The 21,212-nt window shown below is 31.4% G+C and overlaps 2 protein-coding genes across 2 annotated transcripts; both read left to right on the forward strand.

Annotated features, from left to right (window-relative positions):
- The first annotated feature begins 3,266 nt into the window (after positions 1-3,266).
- On the forward strand, positions 3,267-5,919 carry LOC144835780 (uncharacterized). The gene is made up of 7 exons (XM_078690869.1): positions 3,267-3,288; positions 3,737-3,760; positions 4,142-4,162; positions 4,445-4,468; positions 5,014-5,028; positions 5,204-5,718; positions 5,867-5,919. Exons 4-7 carry the CDS (start codon positions 4,458-4,460, stop codon positions 5,917-5,919), a joined length of 594 nt encoding a protein of 197 aa, XP_078546995.1. The 5' UTR covers positions 3,267-3,288; positions 3,737-3,760; positions 4,142-4,162; positions 4,445-4,457.
- Positions 5,920-6,062: 143 nt separating this feature from the next.
- Positions 6,063-15,459, forward strand: LOC144835791 (cyclic GMP-binding protein C-like). Its single transcript, XM_078690881.1, has 15 exons — positions 6,063-6,207; positions 7,081-7,181; positions 7,366-7,445; positions 7,615-7,720; positions 8,652-8,731; positions 9,763-9,969; positions 10,285-10,386; positions 10,696-10,875; positions 11,194-11,457; positions 11,951-12,157; positions 12,654-12,800; positions 13,004-13,315; positions 13,841-13,903; positions 14,303-14,522; positions 14,891-15,459. Exons 1-15 carry the CDS (start codon positions 6,146-6,148, stop codon positions 15,259-15,261), a joined length of 2,502 nt encoding a protein of 833 aa, XP_078547007.1. The 5' UTR covers positions 6,063-6,145; the 3' UTR covers positions 15,262-15,459.
- Positions 15,460-21,212: the final 5,753 nt, after the last annotated feature.

The following is a 21,212-nucleotide window of genomic DNA, read 5'->3' on the forward strand; positions in this document are numbered from 1 at the left end:
TTGCCGTTTTAAGATATTTAAGACATTTAACACAAACATCCACCAGTTTTCTTTGATTTCTCAATATCAACCATTTATCATAAATTATTAACATAACATTAATAAATATTCAATACTAATCCAATATATCTAGTATCCAGTAAATGTTCATTCAATAGGCCTACATTACCATTTTTTAATTTAGATTCTTTTTTTTTCTATTCATTTGTTATAATATTCTATATAGGCCTAACAGTTTTTATTATAACATAAATGTTAAATATATCCTTAATGTTATGCTTGAATTTAGTTTACAATGTACTATCCAAGGATAGGCTAAAGAGATAGGGGCACTAGTTTAAAAAAAGATTGCATATGAGAGGTATCTGAAAATAATATATGTATTGGTCACAAAGAATATAGGTTGAAACTTGTAAAAAATAAATAATTAAAGTGATTTTTTTTTGTATTATTTGTTGTCGTATCTACCTCTTCCCTATTATCACACTATGTTCTCATACCGACAAGGAACCCTTATTAATAATTCGTCAGTAAAATTGTGTAGGTCTAGATTTGTTAATATATTGACATGATATACAAAAGCAGTCTTTAGTGGATTTCCTGATAACAAATCTGATAAAACACAATGACACAAGAGTCTTTTTGAAAAATAAATATTTGAGTGTATGGCGTGGGCAGATACTAAAGAAACATTCATATTCAATGATAAAAGGAATGAGAAAAATGCGTTTACAGAGAACTATCACTTGAATATAATGGGTTTCACGGTCTGTAGCTAAAGCAGTATACGCCTATTTGTTTTATTATCAAAAATCTATTGACAATTTCTTGTTAAAAATGTATAAATCTCCTTGTAATAGTCTTTAATTATACTAATTCATCGATCTAAGCTCCTAAAAGCACCCTTGTTGGCATACCATACCGGTACTAAAATGTATAAATGGACTCATTCATATTGATGAATTATAAACATTTTCCTGAAATATATGTTTGAAAAAACAGATTCGTGATTTTAATATTTAATAAAGTCAATATTATAAAACCCCTATGCATGGACTGTACAATTTTTCGGAACATATTTTTATAACATACCCTACCATGTTTAACTTAAAAATCCAGCTATCCCAGCCCGTCCAGCACTTAACTGCACTGCTTTTATAAAAGTATATATATAAAAGAACAAGACTGACTACGTGAATCTTAGTAGTATCTTCAGCTTAATAAACCATTTTTCTGTCAAAAAAAATCTGTATGTTGTGGTACGATGTTGCGTGTGTTTTAAAGAGAATTCCCAGGCTTGATTGTTTAGTGTACACTTGCCGCCTGCGTTATATCTAAATTAAGCCCACTTTTCTTCCTAATATACAGTATAAATAGACTGATATTAGTAAATTGCCATTTCCGGGAAGTCCCCCACACCGATTTCGAAACCAATAGAGCATTTCTGACAGACAATAGTCTGAATAAAATAAAGATAGTTCTGTCACCTTGCCAATGCATATCAACCATGAAACTATTGATAACTATCTGTATTATGGTCTGTGGGCTCATCAAATGCTGCTGCTATTCATTGGTTTTGCTTAGTGTACGTTATTCATCAAGCTTAGAAAGATATATACAAATTGCCTGATTTCAGTTTAAATATCTTATGGCGTTTTCCTTATAAATAAAATAACCGGTAAGTAGATTTGAAATTTTAAAATTTACATTTGTGATTATGATCATCATAGTTTAGAACGTCTCTAAAGACGGTTATTTGGCTTTAATGGTAATTTTCAAAATTGTAGAAAAAAAATGATTAGAACTAGAATACTTACCGGTACACGATTATAGTTGACTTTATGATATCTTTATTCATATACTTATGATATAAAAAAATAATTGTTTGGTAAACTTACTTCATCGAGATAACCATTCGGAGACTACATTGAAATAATTAATTTATAAGTTTTTTTTTAAATTTTAAACGACTCTGTGTTATACATGCATCCTTTGACTTCATAAATCCTGCATTTATTTTGTTTTTTAATTTTTTAGATGTATATTTTTCTATATTGATGTTTTTTATACTATGTTCATGTTAAGATGGCAAATAAAATGAAATGAAAAAAAGAAACACCCAAGACATAAATATGGTGGTATCATAGTTATCTGAAAAATATGCTTTCTCTCTGTAAGGTAATCAGATAGTAAAACACATATAGGCTAGTTTGTCTGCCTACAAGTTTCTAATTCCAGAAACAACATTTTAAATTTTTTAAGGTTGAACATTTGAAAAGAAGATAGATGATTTTCTCCCGTGGAAATAAAGTACCAACAAATACATTTTCAATTAAATAGGCATATTAAATGGAAGTACTGTACTTGTAATGGCATTTAATTTTGAAACCGAGGCAGAAGGCAGCAGGAAGAAAGAAAAGAAGAAAAAACTGTAATTATGTGTTAATTATGTGTGCCTCGCTATAAAAAATAGTGGTAGGCCTAAATATAAAGTATGAACAATTAAATGATAAATATGGTGGTCTAGATGTCAATATTATTAGTAAGACAATTAAATAATTGATGCTGTATCATTATACAAATTACCTTAATATTGTATTAACATGTATTAATCATTGTATATACTAAAAATATTTTAAACAATTCAATATTGGTCAATTACTGGAAATTTGACTTCTTTTGGCAATACATATTATACACATTAACATTAACCTACTTGACAATCCGTCATTGCAGTCACGAGTGTTGAGTTATTATTAAAATAAAAACTAGAATCGGGTAAAAAACTGATTTCGGTATAAAAGATAGTGATAGTACATTTACCCTGCTAACACCTTAACAAATATAATTGTATTGATCATATGTACGGTATACTGTCTATAATACGCTTTGCCACTTTTTACAACCAGTTCAAATTTCCCTTTTTTCCTTTTGATCCATTACCATAACAACATAATAAGCTTATATAAAAAAATAGTACGTTGAATTATCTATTACCGGAGTTTCTACATTGTATTTAAAAACCAGTGATGATTGGACTCATTCTCAAAGTGCCCCAATACTATAGGCTACAGTGAGCATCGAATTCCATTTCCTTGCTTACATATTGTAGTCTGTGAAAATGTTACGGCCATACCTGCTCAAAACTTATTATTAATAGTATATATTATTATTTTTTAATATTATGACAACACATTCAGTCAGCATAATGTTCCTCCTCTCTGATATAACCTAAAGTAGTTCAATACTTTATTTTTACAGAGTTTCAACCTCATTCCCAGAATTGGAGTAAGTATGCTGTAACTACTTAATGCCTTTATATTAAAGTAAAACTTAAGCTAATACCATGTATATCATGAACGATTATTCTTTTGTTGGAAATTTCAAACTGAATGGTTCTTAGACAGAAATAAACTGATAAGCAGTTAATTTTATCACATTTATTTTCACACCAGTAATAGTTATTACTTTAAAAAATACTAAATGCAAGCATTTCATTGTTTTGACATTGTTAAATTTTTAGTATAATATAAGAAACGTTTCTATCATTATTACAAGGTACGAAATACAATAATAAAAAATACATAGAACATTGTATAGAATACAAGAAAAAATAAAGTAATAATATGAGGAGTAAAAATGATTGTCAATATATAATGAATTGTAGACAATTCAGAATTATTTATACATTATAGCTATGTAAACATTACTGATGAAAGTTAAATCTTTTTTACAGAGAATGGAGAAGTCAAGAACTAGAGTAAATATAAACTTAGAATATTTTAATACTTTACTGTCAAAGTGTGAAATTTACTCATTATATGTCAGTACAAAAATCATATTCTAATCTAGATTGCTATGAAACAATTACTTTCTACATTATTTAGTGCTTAAGCAAATTCATTATTGTCTAAAAGAAGAAATGTTGTTTACCAAATTATAACACGTTGACGACTTTTTAAATTGCGAAAAACGTTTCAAATCGAAAAAAAAATCAGTTGAAATAAAAATAATAAGCTACTGTGCTAAACAATATATGATAAAAGATAACAAAATACTATATTTGATAGTCCGATTGTATCTAAATAATATACATTAATGATGTACACATACTAATGAACCTTTTAAATTATCTTTACAGAAAAGAGGAAAAATTTAAAAAGTAAGTATATTTTTTACTGTTTACAATAATTTGTGTGAAATTTAAGTACCTTCAAAGTAGGCTTACTGTAAATCGTATAATAATGTAATGAAAATGCCTTTTATATGCGCTGCATTAAAATATTTACTTCCTAATGCATAAGAATATTTTTTTTAAATAAAAAGCTGCTACAGCTGTGTAAATAATAAAAACACTTAATATACTGTAACAGTCAAACAATACAGAACTAATTAGACATTAATTAATAACCTACTAATACAATGAAACTTCATTGTTTTATAGACAACAAAGAAAAATGTCTGAGAGGTAAGTAAAACTTAAACTATCTGTCTAAAGTACTCTAAAGTAGGACTGTAGTATAATGAAATATAACTTCATGAATAAACGTGCATAATGACAAACTCAACAAAATAAAATTGCATTTAAATACTTTCTAAATCTTGGGAATTGGTATCAATCTCTTAATTAAATCCCAAGCATTTTTCGGATTCCTTTCAATATTGAAGAGTTTTGCAAGAATGGCCACCTGTCTGTAGCTTATATATATCCGTCTGTAGGCTACAGACGGATGCTAGTTAAACTCGGCAGATCATTGAATAGTCAACAGGTGGCCATTCTTGCAAAACTCTTCAATATTGAAAGGAATCCGAAAAATGCTTGGGATTTAATTAGGAGATTGATACCAATTCCTAAGGCGAAACGCAAGCGTGTTAACCAATGAAAAGCGTCAGTTTGATTAGTCAATTGCTCGTGAATGGTCAAATTACTTACGTTGCACTTATGTCCTTGCATTGCGTCCTAGTGTTATTGTGTAATTAAACATACTAATAGATCATAATAATTTGTTTCAGGGAACAGAGAAGAGGGTAAGTAATACACTTATTATCTAATAATATTAGTTTAAAATATTAATTAAAACATGTGAAATTTAATGTTGAACAGTTTTAGTACAGTAGTATATAGTGAATTATACTTTATGATTGAACTTGTATATAAAAAACTAAAAATAATCATTAAATTTAAACTGTTTTCTATGAGCAGGGATGAGTTTTGGTCGGTGATTGATAAAATTTCAAGTGAAATTGCAGTTTATGATCTACAGATGCTGAAGGTCGCCCTCTATGACATAATAAAAAACAAAGATGAATTAGATGCAGCATCAGCTAATACTTTGTTCAGACTATTACATTCAGAAGGTTACATTGAAATTGGTTATGCTGTTAACTGTGATCTATTATTTGAAGTATTTGATGTAACAGGACTTCAAATACTACTTAAAATACTCTCCAAGAAATGTCACAGACGGAATCAGGCAAACAAAATCACAGGCTACAGACGGATGCTAGTTAAACTCGGCAGATCATTGAATAGTCAACAGGTGGACATTCTTGCAAAACTCTTCAAGATTGAAAGGAATCCGAAAAATGCTTGGGATTTAATTAAGAGATTGACTCAAGGAAAGATTGAAAACACTATAGCATCATTGAAGAATGTTGAAACACTTGTGAAGGACAAACAAGAATTAAATCATGTACTTACCATTGTAAGATTATTTGGTATGTATTGCTTCTTTTATTTCTAAGGACTATTGTGGTTGATATACCATTATGTTATATGTAACAAATAACTTTTATTGAATTTTTGATGATAAAAAAAATAGCTCTGTAATTTATAGCAATATTGTTATTGTTTACTTTTTTTCAGTGCAACTGAAGAAACTGAATGATGGTAAGTTTAAAAGTTTAAGAAAAGGATGATAACTTGAACAAAAAAGTGTATTTTATTTCTGCACAATCCCTGTTTCAAAATTAGTTTTTCATTGACTTCTTTAATATAATCTCTGATAAATATAATTCTTCATTCTGTGTATTTTCTTTCAAAATATTAGTTCCCCTTGAGGTTTTGGCAAGAGGTAAAGAGGCTAATGATGCATTTCTTAATGCCATACAAGAAGGCAGCAAACCTATATACCAAACACGTCTAATGCTTGTAGGACAAGAACGTGTTGGTAAAACGAGTCTTACCAAAGCACTCACTGATCAACCGTAAGTACTGTATTTAGGTCTACATTTTTGTTTTATGTTGTGTTTTGCGCAGTTCAAAAACAGAGGTTGAAAATAACTACCAATACATAAAGGAAACAATTAAACCTTTTCCATAAATATGCTACCCAGCCTTTTGAATAAACAGTACTGTTATTACCTCCGCCAAGGAGGTTATATTTTCACCCCTGTTTGTGTGTGTGTGTGTGTCTGTCTGTGAACAGCCTGGAGGCCACAGTTTTCATCCGAATCTGGCCAAATTTGGCTACAATCATCTATTCCCCAAAAGCTCGGACGAGTTCAACTTCGAGGGGAAAAGGTCGTAGGTCAAGGTCACAACTAACAAAAAAATATTTTACTGCCTAGAGACCACAGTTTTTATCCGATTCTCACCAAACTTAGCCACAATGATCAATGACTCATCATATACTTGTGGTTAAATTTTGAAGGGTCAGTGTCAAAGATCAAGGTCCACAAAAAAAAAGAAATACAAAAATAATAAAAAAAAACAACCTCGGCGGGACTTGAACCATGCAATCTCAACTGTGAGAGGCTGGATACATAACCATTACACCAAATTTTCATACACAGCTTTGTAGTGTGCAGTTAGCCTATTTACACTTAGAACTAATTTAAAAGGATATATATATATTTTCCGGGGACATTTTATGTAGGGGAATTTTACAGTAGGCGGAGGTTTGTACTCTCGGAGTACCCTCTAGTTATGGTTTATAATAGTGTTACTAAATAATTCGTTATCTGAAAAACAGGCTTCTTGTTCTTTGTGGCACACTATATTGTTATAAACGTTCAAAAAGTGTAAGTTTTAAAGACTTATTTATGTATGCATAATATAATTCTTTAAATATTATTTAGGTTTAATGCTACTGAGAAAGTAACTAATGGAATTGAAGCATCATTGTCTTGTACAATTAGTGTTAAACATACTAATAACTGGAAACCAAATGAAAATAAGGGTAGGCTTATAATTAACATCCATATTCTTAAAAATAAATTCCCTGATCAAATAATTATTAAATCTATAAGACCCACTAGCTCTAAATACAGAAAGATAATACCTTTAAAAAAATTCTATAACGTAAATTGCTTACCATTCAACAATTCAAATGTCAACATTGCATACCTTTTTTTAATTTATAGCAACGGGTGAAGCAAGAAAGGAATATGTAAGAACTCTTGCAGAAAGGATGGCACACGACATCTGGAGGAAAGAACATGAGGTTATAAAAATGCTTAGTTTCCCAAATTTTCTATATAAATATATGACAAAAATATTATTTCATGTGTTGCAATACATGTTTTGTGACGATGGAAAGAAGAAACAGTATGAAAATCATAAATTTAAACTTAATAATTACCATCTTTATACTAAATTTTTACAATATACAGAAATTAAAGGAAGATGGACACGAAAATAAAGAAGTTGGCAGTGTTGCTAGGCCAGAGGAGGACAATTTATTAACTTATACAAATGAAGGTGAAATATTTGCGTATTGTAAGACACAAGCATTTCGTCACGAAACATAGTAAATGATGTTATTCTATTTCCTTCCAACGATGGAGTAATAAGGTAGCATGTTTCAAAACAACAACAACGTATACAATTGTTTGGGTACAGTGAATTAAATATAAGGACCACTACACAAAAATGGAACGTATTGCTTGAATAAAGTTTATCATAGCTGCTCAATATCTATAACATATTCCTAGATACTTAATATTTAAACTCTTCTTTTCTCTCTCTGGATTTGCCTTCCTTAATAGGTAGGCCTACTTAACATATCATGTGGGTTGGACATCTAAAATCGTTATTTTAATTAATTATTTTAGAAAGAAAATATATTCATACATTATTACGTAATTTTATTTTTATTTTATTTTATGTCTTTAGGCAATGTGGCCAAGGATTACCAATAGTGAATTAATCACTGTCCTATCAGATAGGTGGTAATCCCCCTGATACAGGGGCTATTGTGTGAACCAGTTCACCGGGGTAACCCCCTACTCTTCTTCGAATAATGAACTGGGTTCTTTAAAGTACACACAGGTTATAACTGTGTACACTGGACCTACGGTTTATAGTCCTTATCCGAGAAGACTTGTTCCACCACCAGAACTAGGAGCGAGTCGGCCTCGAACCCTTGCCGATGTTGTTGTTGGCTCTTTAGGTACGGTAATTACTAAGGACAAGAAATTATTAGGTTAAAAGAGACACCTGGTTGGAAAAATTAGGTTGGTGCAATACAAGAAGCATTGTTAGAGTACAGTACGGTAGTTATGATTATACTATTATATTAGTTTGTGTCCGAATACACATTATGGTGATGTCTCACTCGGGTTAGTAATTTGTACTTATAACCATTCACCACAGTCAAAACATTTATAAATGCCAATTCCAATAATATGTACTGCTTTTCTTTTGATAGGTAATGAAGGTAAAGCATTGAACGAAAGACTTGATGTGGAAAATGTGCCAATAGAGGTAAAAAATAAAGACAAACTTCAGGTTTGAAGACAATTGTAATAAAGATGTTGGAAAACATTAATTATTATTGTTATTGTTGTTGTTAATGTTGTTGTTAATCATGTTGTTGTTAATATTGTTATTTTTATTGTTGAAGATGATGTTGATGTTGTTATTGTCCCTCTTCTTTTTATTGATCTCACAGAATGAAACTATATAACAAGTAATAATTATACTGTATCATACTGTTTCATACTGTATCATACTGTTTCATACTGTATTTGATAGACAAATCTACTGTAGTTTTATATAATTTGTTCTATTTGCCTGTTTGCAAACTGTACTTTGATTTAAATATAGAAATTTGGAAGGAAGAAACGGGAATATGAAAAGGAATTTGGTAAGAAAATTTGATTTGAAGGGACAGCAGAAATTTAACCAAAAGCATGTTTGTTCTTCCTTGTTCTTCCTATCTAGTCAGTGTATTTTGACCACCGCAATGATGAAAAAAACATTATTTTAAACATTCATTTAAGATTTTTAAACTTTTTTTTAACAATGAATTCGAACCGCTGAAAAAATTCTAAAAATTGTAATATAAAATATCCTTAGTGAAAAAAATATTTTTATAATGAAATTTAAAAAGCCTAAACATCTACTAATTGTAAATTTCAAAATTCACTAATGATTGAAAGAGAAATTTAAAAGACGCTCAAAGTAAACAAACTTGAACTGAAATTAGAACTAATACGACTAAAAATGATGAATTTAAAAATCACTTGCATAAACCCAAATGGCATGGGCAGCTAAGAGTCCTTTAAATTACTTTCAATTTATATATTTTCAAATTATTCCTTTCTTTTACTTTATTAAGCCTCATTTACACAATTACGTTACATTACTAAAAATGCAATCTAGTCAAAAGAAAGAATACAGCAATACATTAATTCAAAATGGATAAGTTTGTGCCTTTATGTGGTAAAATATTTCGTAATAAGACACTGTAAGCAAACAATTTACTTACGGGAACAGTAGGCCTACCAGTAATAAAATACTTGTGATAATAATATAAGCTATGTTTATTGGGCATTATCATAGGCCTAACTTCGGATATACAAGAAGAAGTATTTGAACTTGTTGAAAACATTCTCGGAGAAAAGAAAAAAGACGGAGAGACGGAAATGTTGATAGAGACTAAAGAGTTACAAGAGACAATGGATGATCTTACTCTCAGCATCTGGGATTTTGCTGGACAAGATCTGTATTACATTACACATCAGGTAGAATATAAATATCATTATGAGGTCACAAACCACAAAAGATTTCTTTAAATTTACCGCTTAAATGGGTCACACAATATCGTCGACTTGATGATCTAACATCTAGGAGTAGTTACATTTTGAAGGGGAAGGAAGGCCAAGGTTACAATTCACAAAACTCAAATTATTTAAAAGAAACACTTTCCGCCGCAACATTGAACCTGTTTCCACTCATGGAATGGAATAGACTCATTAAACCAAACTTATCATCGAGTTTTCACTATCTTCAATATTAAATAGTCACTCTCATCATTTATTTCTTTGGTTTGTCGACAGATGTTTCTGGTATCTCGTGCTATTTACATCATCTGTTTCAATCTCTGCCATGACCTCAATGCACCATCAAGAGTAAAAGTTTTTCATAGAGATTATGGAAAGGTAACCTACAGATATTTAAAAATATTATGGTTTGATATGTATTCACATGCACTAATAAGGAAGATTAGTATTATCAGAAATCTTTAAGCTTATTTTATTTATATCTCTATTGAGATCCAGTTACTGATAACCACAACGTTGTCATTTTTTTAATCGAAAAGCTAAAAATCACACAGTAAAAACACATTTTTTCGTAGTTATTTTTTAATTGGCCTAAACCAATACACTTTCAATATTATATGTTCTCTGTTAAATAACGTATGTTTGGTATGATTATCTTGGTAGTTATTTAAATTCTAACTTGTACAGATTTCAGACACTGACCACTACATGACCAACTTGGATCGTGTGGTTTTCTGGGCACAATCAATTTACTCACATACGAGTACGACTAAAAATTCAACCCTGAAGCAGTATTCACCACCAATATTTATCGTTGGCACTCACAGAGAAATCCTTCCAGGCAATGACGAAAAGAAAGAAGCTCTTGTAAGATTTCCCGCTGCCAGTTAAGACTATATTTGAATTATAATTTGTTTAACTTTTAAACATATTATTTTTATTTTTCATACACTTCCAACAGCGAGTAACTCGCCAATTACAGAATGGATAAACTACTTTTTGAATAATTTATCGTGTTTATAAACCAAGTCTCATTTGAGGCTTAGGGAGTTGAAAGAGTTGTGAGTTACAATCCTGGCACTAGGTCAGGATTAAACCCGGACCTTGGGATTGGAAGGCAAGCACGTTAATCACCAAGCTACAGCTCCACTACAAATTATTAAAATAATATTATTTGGTTTTCAGACTGAAGAGAAGTTTTCACTGATAAGAGAAGCATTTAAGGGTAAACCATACGAACACCATATTGTGTATAAGTATTATGCCCTTGACAACAGCGTCATATCAGAATTTGATATTTTATCAATTTTTAAGCTTAGACGTCATATCACAGAGGTAGCTAAGAACGAACCATATATGGGAGAGAGGATGCCCATAAGTTGGTTGAATTTCATGGGTGAAATTGAGCAATTACGTGACCAGCATAAGCACTCAATTACCTTCAAGCAGGCAAGTAATTATAGTTATGTAGACTAGACTAAATCTACCTAGTCCAAGAGCATTAAGTCAAAATAAGCCCTAAACCTGGACATTTCTGGTAGCAAGCTGATTTTTATCTTAAGGTGTGTTACATGAAAATGTCTGATTAACGTACTAAAGGTCCTCGTTGATACAAATAATAATTAAATGCTCTTGGCTTAACCCCTGTGTCTCACTAAAACAAAAGTAGGCCTACAGCACATGTCAAACTAACAAACATTGTTTCTTGAAACCCATGGATCATGTTGCGTACAATACGAAAACAAACTAGATATTAAGCGGCTCTACACTATCATTTAAGATTATTCCAAATCTCAGGAATAAATGAATTGACCGAGCATTGGATTTTATAGTTATTTATTATCATCTCATTCTAATCTGAAATTAATATTCATGATCTGAGTTATATGACTAATGACAAATATATAGGTATTTTATAGTTTATCAATTTTTCTAATTTCAGGTAACTAAACTAGCTTCCAAGTGTCATATTGACAAAGATGATCAATTGTTTGTTATGTTACATTTTTACCACGACCTTGGTAATATTGTTTACTACGGAGAACGGGACACACCAAATAGCCCCCTGAATGACATCATCATTCTTATACCACAATGGCTGATTTACATTTTCAAGCTAGTTATCACAGTTAAAGATCCTTCGGAACAAGTATGAGGGTTTTTTTATGTTTAAGTTTACTATTAACGATTTAAAATGTTTTCATAGTAGAATGTTATGATCATGGTGCCTATTTTATAGTTACACATCTTGGCCTACCGAGTAATAGTATTTTATGGTAGGCCTAAAGTACATTGTAAGAGGAAGGTAGAACACATTCTGGATTTCAATCGCGACTGCAATGATGCGATTTAATTTCTAGCCGGGAAAAAATCTAATAGTGAACAAAGACCATGTTTCCGCAGCCAAAACAAAAATTATTGGCTTAATGTTTTAACCAATCAGGTAATTACTTCAAAAATAATGTGCGCATGATCAATCATTACCAAACAACCGATAATTATCCGATTTGAATTATCGGTTAATTTTTCTCGAGTAGGAATCGGTTAAATCCCTTTCCACCGGTAGTTCGGTCACACGGCCTAAATAGTTGGTGGCACATTTACTGTTATTGTTTTGTTTGTTTTTTGTAGTATGCCGAGTTTAGAAGCTCTTGAAAAAGCTTGATGAAGAGGGTCTCCTAGAGGAGAGACTACTTAGACGTATGTGGCATGACTGTTTAAAGCAATTTGAAGCATTAATACAGCTGATGCAGAAATTTGACTTGCTATGTGTCAAGACTCAATCTTCTCAGGTACAGCTTAATTGCAGTTATTGGTTTTATTTACTTAATTTTGATTATTTGTCTTTGCAGTTCATTATTATTAGTACTATATTGCAGAAATATAAACACCCAATCTTCATATGTTTGGATTATGACATCCTTTGAATTTTAGTAAAACCATTTATTATAGCCTTTTACCTGCAATTAATTTCAATCTTTAAACTTTTCAAAAGACAAAATGTACAAAAGTTGATCGTCTCTTCTATGTGCCATCATTGCTAAAGAAGAACCAAGGTGATGAAATGGCGTCACTTGACAAACTGACAAAGTCAAAGACTGCTGCAGTTCTGTACGTTGACTTTAATGGTTTTCTACCTGAAGGACTGTACTATCGGCTGGTAGTAAGAATCGTGCATTGGTCACAACAGAGGTCACATGATAAAGGATATAATCCTAGGCTCTTTTACCAGCAGGTGAAAGTATACATTGATCAGAATCATGATGCAATCATCCGGATCCTACCTGAAAGAAGATCTTGTATCCAGGTAGGCTATCAGTGTATTCGTGTCCTTAAAGCAAGTTTATTTGTTTGTTTGTCATCATCGCCCGAATTTCTATTTTTGTTCTTTAATTAGCTTTAAGTTAATTAGAATAAATTTAGACTCAGACAAATAATGAGGTTACTAAAATATAAGCAAATATAAATTATTTGAATTTCAAAATAGGTATTAGGCCTACAAAAACGTCAGACCAAGGCAATCTAACAACAGGATGCTGACTCCGTTAGATCAAAGGTTTTATCTGTGGTTGCGACATGATCTGTTCTACGCAACTAATGAGAAACTGGAGAATAATGTACTTGGTAGTGTAACCGCAACTAGTATGAATTTGTCGCAGCCAATCATAAGAACAACTGTTATAAGTTCCTACCTTGGCAAGGCGAACTCGGCATCCTGTTGTTAGAATTTTAGAATGCCTTGACAAACAACCACAAGAAATGTATCAGTTAATTTCGATTGAGAATTGTATTGTTGTTAAAGTTTCAATCATATTTTTATTATCTGCCGTAGGTGGTTATTTACAGGCTTAAAGTTGATGAAGATGAAGAACCATCACCAAGTATCTGCAAAGACGTAAGTGCTAAATTATGATAAGTATGGTTATGCGTTGACACAACTGGAAACATTTACTATGAATATATATATATATATAATATGAATGAATATGAAAAATGCATGTTATAGACCCTCTATTTTTTAGATCGTCAAACCGCTTTGCACAAAATTCCAAATATAAATATTTCTAGATTATTATTATATATAAGATATAGACTTGCCCCAAGTATGTAGTTATTGTCTTTTTTATGCTAGACCACAAGTCGGCGTTTCGATTTTTGTCTGAAAATGTGAGCTTTTACCATTTTAACTCCATTTTATGTGTATTGCTTGTTGTCTTGTAAACATATTGTTGACAATTATTATTTTAACCAAATAAAATGAATGAATAGATTGTACATGTTAATATATTTACAGGTACTAAAACTCATTGAGGAAAATCTACTGGACATTAATCACAAGTGGTCGAAACGTGTTGTTTTTAACTTCTGTGTCCTGTGCAGCGTCTGTCCTATGGAGAACATCCACTTGCACAAACTTAACCATTGCCTAGAGTCAACGCCTCGATGTGGGACGGCTGCTGGAATGAATACTTCCAAAATTAGACGTTTGTTTGGAAAAGTTGAAGCAAATCCAGGTACGATAAGAATTAAAGCACTTCCAATGTTATTTAAATAGTGATGAAATGAGGTCGGAGAGTTAAGTTAATGCCATCTTGCAACTTGCATTTTTTTAGCAATAAACATATCATTCCCCCTTTCTGAACATAATAAGTAAATTGGCTATAATACAATAGGTCTCGAAGAAAAAAACCACTATGGTTCCTTCATTAACAGTTTCAGTCATAATCACCTAACCGAAAAGATGATTACATTTTAAATGATTAAAAATTAGGATCTGAGAGTGCCATTTAGATTGAACCCTATAGTTTTTCGCTCAAATTCTTATCAATAGACAAAAAGATGGAAAGCACAACATAATTAGCAACCATTTGTATTGTTACAGGCTGTCAAGTCACTGCTACTCAAGTAATCCCCAAGGTTCCAGGGTTTTTGAGATTTCTCATTGGCGTATATAAAGACATACCGTCACCTATCCTTCCATTTGATGTCATGACAGAGGTCTGCGTTCTTCTGGACCCTCCACACCCACGTGCTAACGATTGGCGTAGTGTAGCATGTAAGATTGGCTATGATCGTTATATCAACTACTTGATGGACATGATGAAAAGTCCTACTATGTGTGTAATGCAAGGATGGTCTGAGCAAGGTTTGTCGTTGGATGATTTTAAAACGTGTATGATTGAAATTAATCGCCATGATGTTGTAGGTTTGATTGAGGAACATCTTACAGAAACAAAGAGTTATCCAGTGTAAACGGAACTAGATGATGGATGGGATGCGATAGTCCACAGTGATAATAAATAAAAGGCGGTATTGTAAACACGGTTTATGAAGCCAATCTGACATTCTGGTTGGTGATCGTGATACACTGTGACTGTGAATGTGGAAATTATATGTATGAGTGGTGCTTGTATAGGTAATGTTTGTGAGGTCTCACATGGGGATTTATTAGAATAGAAGGCCATTTCATGATGATGCCTGGCAGGGTTTATTAATCAGTTTCGGTAAACGCGAACTCTCTGATAGCCATAGCTAGGCATAAGGAATGAGAGGCAGCAATGTTTTCGCTTTTAAACGCAGTTATAAATTTGGTGAAACTAATTAATTGAAGAATATTTTTCAATTATAGAGGAATGAAAAATAGAATTATGTGGAATCTCTATGTCTTGCACTTCTAAATCTAAAAATCTAAAGAATTTTACAAAATTGTTAAAACATATTTCTCAAAAATTTAAATTATTGAAAAATATTAGTACATATACACAACTTTTTTATTAGTATTTCTCAATTAATATTGGTGGATTATTGAATCTTGTGACGTGTATAAGGCTACAATTGTGAAATCCTGAGTCAAGTCAAGTGGCAGTTCTTCCTCCCAGATGTTGTTCAGATTGCTAAGAAAAGATTCTCGCTTTAAACATTTGTACAATTATGTTGGTTGACCATCCTTGCCAGAGATTTTAATTTGGTTTATAGCCATATCCATTTCTTCCATGATAGGAGGATGTTCTAGATAACCGCACAGCTGAATGATCTGGTCTAAATACTTTGGTGTTGACTGAAATGTTCTTTCCATCAGTCTATTTTGGATGCATCCAAATAGAGTCACGCTTATGTGTAGAAATGCTAAAGCCTTGTATTATAAGACTCACATTGATAACAACAAAGGTAACACTAGAAATATCTGGAAAGGTCTCAGAGAACTTCTTCCTTCTAAATCTACTAATGTTCTACCTCCTTCCTTCTCTATTGATGACCTTGAAATTACTGATTCTAAAACTATTGCGAATTCCTTTAACTCTTTCTTATATTAATATTACTGCCCAGATCCCTTCTCAAGCTAACTGCAATGATCCCTTAACCTATCTTACCCAGTGCCCCTTTAATTTCTCTTTTACAAATATAAGTAATGATTTTGTTCTTAACGAACTTCTTAAATTAAATCCTAACAAGTCTTGCGGTCTTGACACTATTAACGGTAAACTTTTAAAAACAGCAGCCCCTATTATATCTTCTCATCTAACTTTTATTTTCAACCTATCCCTGAACTCTGGTATATTTCCATCTCTTTGGAAACACTCTAAAGTTACACCTGTTTTTAAATCTGGCAAAAAAAACCTACTAAACAATTATCGACCAATCTCTATTCTCCCTATATCTTCTAAAATTATTGAAAAAGCTGTCTCTTCACAACTGTATTCTTACCTTAATGAATATAATCTTATTTGCTCTTCTCAATCTGGTTTCAGACCTAAACATTCTACGCTTACTGCACTTACTAGTACCTATGACAACTGGCTTAATGCAACTAACCAAAGAAAACTCACTGGCTCCATCTTCATAGATCTTAGAAAAGCCTTCGACTCAGTTAATCATAACATTCTTCTCTCCAAACTTCCCCTCTATGGTTTTTCTTCTCTTGCTTCTACCTGGTTTAAATCTTACTTAACATCACGTAGTCAGCAAGTGCTATATGGCAATACACTCTCCGACACTTGTTCTGTTTATGCGGGAGTCCCGCAAGGCTCCATTATTGGACCTCTCTTATTCTCCTTATATATTAATGATCTTCCCTCTGCTCTTTCTAATCTAGATAGTAACATACACACTGACATGTATGCCGATGACACTATTATATATTTCAGTAACACATCTTTACCCCTCATCGAGCAAAAACTAAATATGACTCTTACTCACCTTTCTTTGTGGCTCAATGCTAACAAACTTTCACTTAATGTCCAAAAAACTAAATCTATGTTAATTGGTTCCTCACACAAACTAAAAACAACTACTAATAGCATAAATCTCAACATTGAAAATACTCCTATCAGCTCAGTCACATCTTACAAACACCTTGGAATTATAATTGATAACACTCTTACATGGAAATCGCACACTTCTGCTTTATGTAAAAAACTAAACTCAACTAACTTCCTTCTTGCTTGCACCTCTAAATTTGTCAACCAGTCGACATGTCTTCTCCTCTATAATGCTTTATTTCTTTCCCGCTTTGATTACTGCTGCTCAGTCTGGGGTTCTAACTCTAATACTAACCTCTCTAGTAAACTACAAAAAATCCAAAACAGAGCCCTACGCATTATTCTCAAACTTAATCCTATGTCACACCTCTCTGATGATCACTTTAGACTAGCCCATACCATTCCTCTTCAGAAAAGACTCCACTACCAACTTGGTTGTCTTACTTTCAAAATCCTTAATCTTCTTGCTCCTCAAGGCTTATGCCATCTCCTCACTAAAATTACGGCCAATGGGATAATGACCACTCGTCAAATCTCAAACGGAAATCTTCACATTCTTAAACCTACTCTTGAAATTTTCAAACTCTCTTTCAGTTACAAGGCCCCTCATTTCTACAATGATCTTCCTCTATCTATCCGCAATTCCTTATCCTTTTCCTCTTTCAAAACTAGACTTTGGACTTTTCTCAAAACTATGTAATCCTTTTCCAGATTTTAATTGTAAAATAGTAGATCTAAATTTTTATTTATATATATATATTTTATATTTTGCCTAATTTAACATTTCAGTTATTTTCTATTTTTCAAATTTTCTTTATTTTTAGTCTTATGTAATTAATTTTATTTTTTTCTTTTACTGTTCTGTTCTTGTTGTTTTTTGTATATTGTATCTGTTCTGAGGGTCCCAAATGATCAGCAAATGCTGGATGGATCACCCTCATTAAATATGGTTAAAATAAAAAAATAAAAAATCAACAATAGCATTGAACTCAACCAGACTCAGTAGAAGGACCGTAGATACTTTAGTTGGAAGACATCTGGTAGTTGTTGTGCCAGCAATAGTGCTGTACTTCCTCAGCCTGCCTTGGGATCGGCCTTGTAAACCTGGGTCTAGTGGCACAGGAATTGTTAACTAGTAGAATGCCACTAAGGTGTTTGGTGACTGGTTCTGCTCCACTATCCACATAGCGTTGCAAGACCACCACTACAAATGCTAGAACTGCGCCCAGTACACCGATACGGTACAAGTCTTTCAAATGATTAGGCACCGATACAGTAATATAGTATATATAATTCAAAAGCAGAATATTGTAAGAAATAATAATAATAATAATAATAATAATAATAATGTTATACTGTTCTTTTGTTGTATATTGTTGTTGGTTTAATCACCCTTGTGATGTTCGAATGTATTTTTAAAAAATAGGGTGTTATTTTTCTGTTTGTTTATTGTAAAAGTAAGGTGAAAAAAATAAATAATTGTCCTATTTTGGGCGATTTCTACTTGTTTTCGAGATATACGATATACAATTTGACGTTGCAGATAACATATTATATACTATGCGCACAAATCGTATATTGTAGGCATATTAATTCAAGCAGTTACACATTTACGTACAAATTATTGCAAAACACCTCATAACATTATGAATCGTATGTTACTGACAATAATGAATGTACGGTATTGTTATACAAAACAATAGTATAATTATGTAGTAAATCACACCTGGTAAATAATAAGAAAAAAAATGTTTTTCTATAGAATTTAATCCTTTAAATGAATGCAGCAAAAGAATATGCTTTAATGTACGGTATTATTATACTAAACAATAGCATAATTATGTAGTAAATCACACCTGGTAAATAATAAGAAAAAAAAATGTTTTTCTATAGAATTTAATCCTTTAAATGAATGCAGCAAAAGAATATGCTTTAATGTACGGTAATATTATACAAAACAATAGCATAATTATGTAGTAAATCACACCTGGTAAATAATAAGAAAAAAAAATGTTTTTCTATAGAATTTAATCCTTTAAATGAATGCAGCAAAAGAATATGCTTTAATTGAATTACGGACTCTATCATCTACACATCTACACGGTAAGTGTTACCAATTGCTGAAAACAAAACAATTGATTAATCAATCTATCAGATATCTTCATTTCTAAAATTAATTTTGATATTAGGCTAAACTATATTTACTATCCACAGTATTATTAATGTATTTTTTGTCATTATGTCAGTCGGTAGCAAGTCGTATGTAGACGAATGACGAATATTAACTTATACGCATTTTCCTTAATTATGTTTATATTGTATTGTATTGTCAATAATTGGAATATCAGTTTAAATATAATTTTAATTTAAATACCTGTATATAAGTTTAAAATGAAGACAAGTTTGGAAATATTTTTTAATCGAGTAACGATATGCACATCAGACGTCTTATTGTCTTTAAGCAGCATATTATCCCAAATTACCGGGTATATAGTGTCCTCCCAAAAACATGAAAAATGAAGATTAATACAATCCAATGCCATTTTGCAGTTTTAGCAGTTATTCACTTCTGTAGAAAGAAAAACGTCACTTTCACTTATAAAAACATTTAGCGAAGCAGTTTTTACAAATAAACAATAATTTTATCCAATTTTTGGTCAAAGTGAGCACCGAAATATTATGTGACATTAAAATGGCATATCATCAACAAACAAATTGTTTTAATTATCTTTTCAGGGGAACAATATATCGTTTCATATTAATGAACCCCGTTTATTATTATATGTTTTAATCGATGTATTTTGCCTCTCTAGAGGTATTCTCTGCGGGAATTATATTTTTCTCAAAGAAAAATCTCTAAGGAAGATATAAAATGTTATAATGCACCGATAGAAAAGGAATAATATGTAAATAATAACTAATGATAATAATAAATGTTACTAATTGGTAAATTCTTCGACCAATCTCTTCCACGTATTACGAATTTAGTTAAGAAGATGGGGAAATGTGTCCCTTCCTTTAGAGACGCAAACTCTAGCATACAGTATGTTTTTAGCCTTTTTCAGACTTACTTGTTTACTTGTTTACTTGTTTCCCGTACACTTTCGTCTACGGGATCGAGGCGAAGCACTCAGTGCTTAAAAGCCCCTCTTAGCAATAAAATCATATTCAGACGATGCTGTTGGTTGTTGTACTAAGTATCTTGACTATAAGCCTACAAAGTACTGCCGAAACTAAGTGTAAGTAGGCATAATAATATAATAATAATATAATATATCCACGAATGATATTTGGAAGAACAATATTTGTATATAGGCCTACTCCTCTATTGCTATAACCTATTTCAGTTTTAAAATCTTAGCTTGTCTTTATTAACTATTCTTTTAAAAATAAGATAGGCCTATTTATAATCTTTCTAAAGCACATCTTGTATTGTTTAATAGGCCTGCACGAGTACTTACTGCATAAGTAAACTTATTATGTAAGGAAAGTAACTGTAGAAATAATGTTTTCTTTTATTTAAAGCACTGGTTGGTGAAAATATGGTGGGACAAGGTAAAGAGTCAACAAATTTGACTTTAACACTTCTACTAAAACATTTATTTTATATAAATCTATATATTTTGCATATATTGTATTTGCATTAAAAATAAAGCGATATGGTGATAAGATAAGATAAGATAATAAGATTTATTAAGGTGCACAAAATATTTACTACTGATTGTTCAACAAAATTAATTGATAATAAATCATTATTTCTTATATTAAATAGAATATCAATTTTGAAAATGCATAATTAAATGAATGAAGAAAGAAACAATAATTAAAACTGTTACGTCAAAAAGTCGAGCGGCATTTGTGAAATATTTCTTCTACAATAACTATTCGTACTAATATTATTCTGTGATACTAAAACCACGCCCTCAACATCAACAATATTATTCC

This window comes from Antedon bifida, chromosome 1, assembly GCF_963402885.1.
Source record: "Antedon bifida chromosome 1, ecAntBifi1.1, whole genome shotgun sequence".
NCBI lineage: Eukaryota > Metazoa > Echinodermata > Crinoidea > Comatulida > Antedonidae > Antedon > Antedon bifida.

Bases quoted from the DNA above. Each gene is read 5' to 3' on its own strand.
- LOC144835780 (XM_078690869.1), top strand. The intron at 5,719-5,866 runs GTATGTATTGCT...ACTTTTTTTCAG, and splicing joins TACCATTGTAAGATTATTTG to TGCAACTGAAGAAACTGAAT.
- LOC144835791 (XM_078690881.1), top strand. From the start codon at position 6,146: ATGCTTGTAGGACAAGAACGTGTTGGTAAAACGAGTCTTACCAAAGCA. The intron at 7,182-7,365 runs GTAGGCTTATAA...TTTAATTTATAG, and splicing joins GAAACCAAATGAAAATAAGG to CAACGGGTGAAGCAAGAAAG. The intron at 10,387-10,695 runs GTAACCTACAGA...TAACTTGTACAG, and splicing joins TTCATAGAGATTATGGAAAG to ATTTCAGACACTGACCACTA.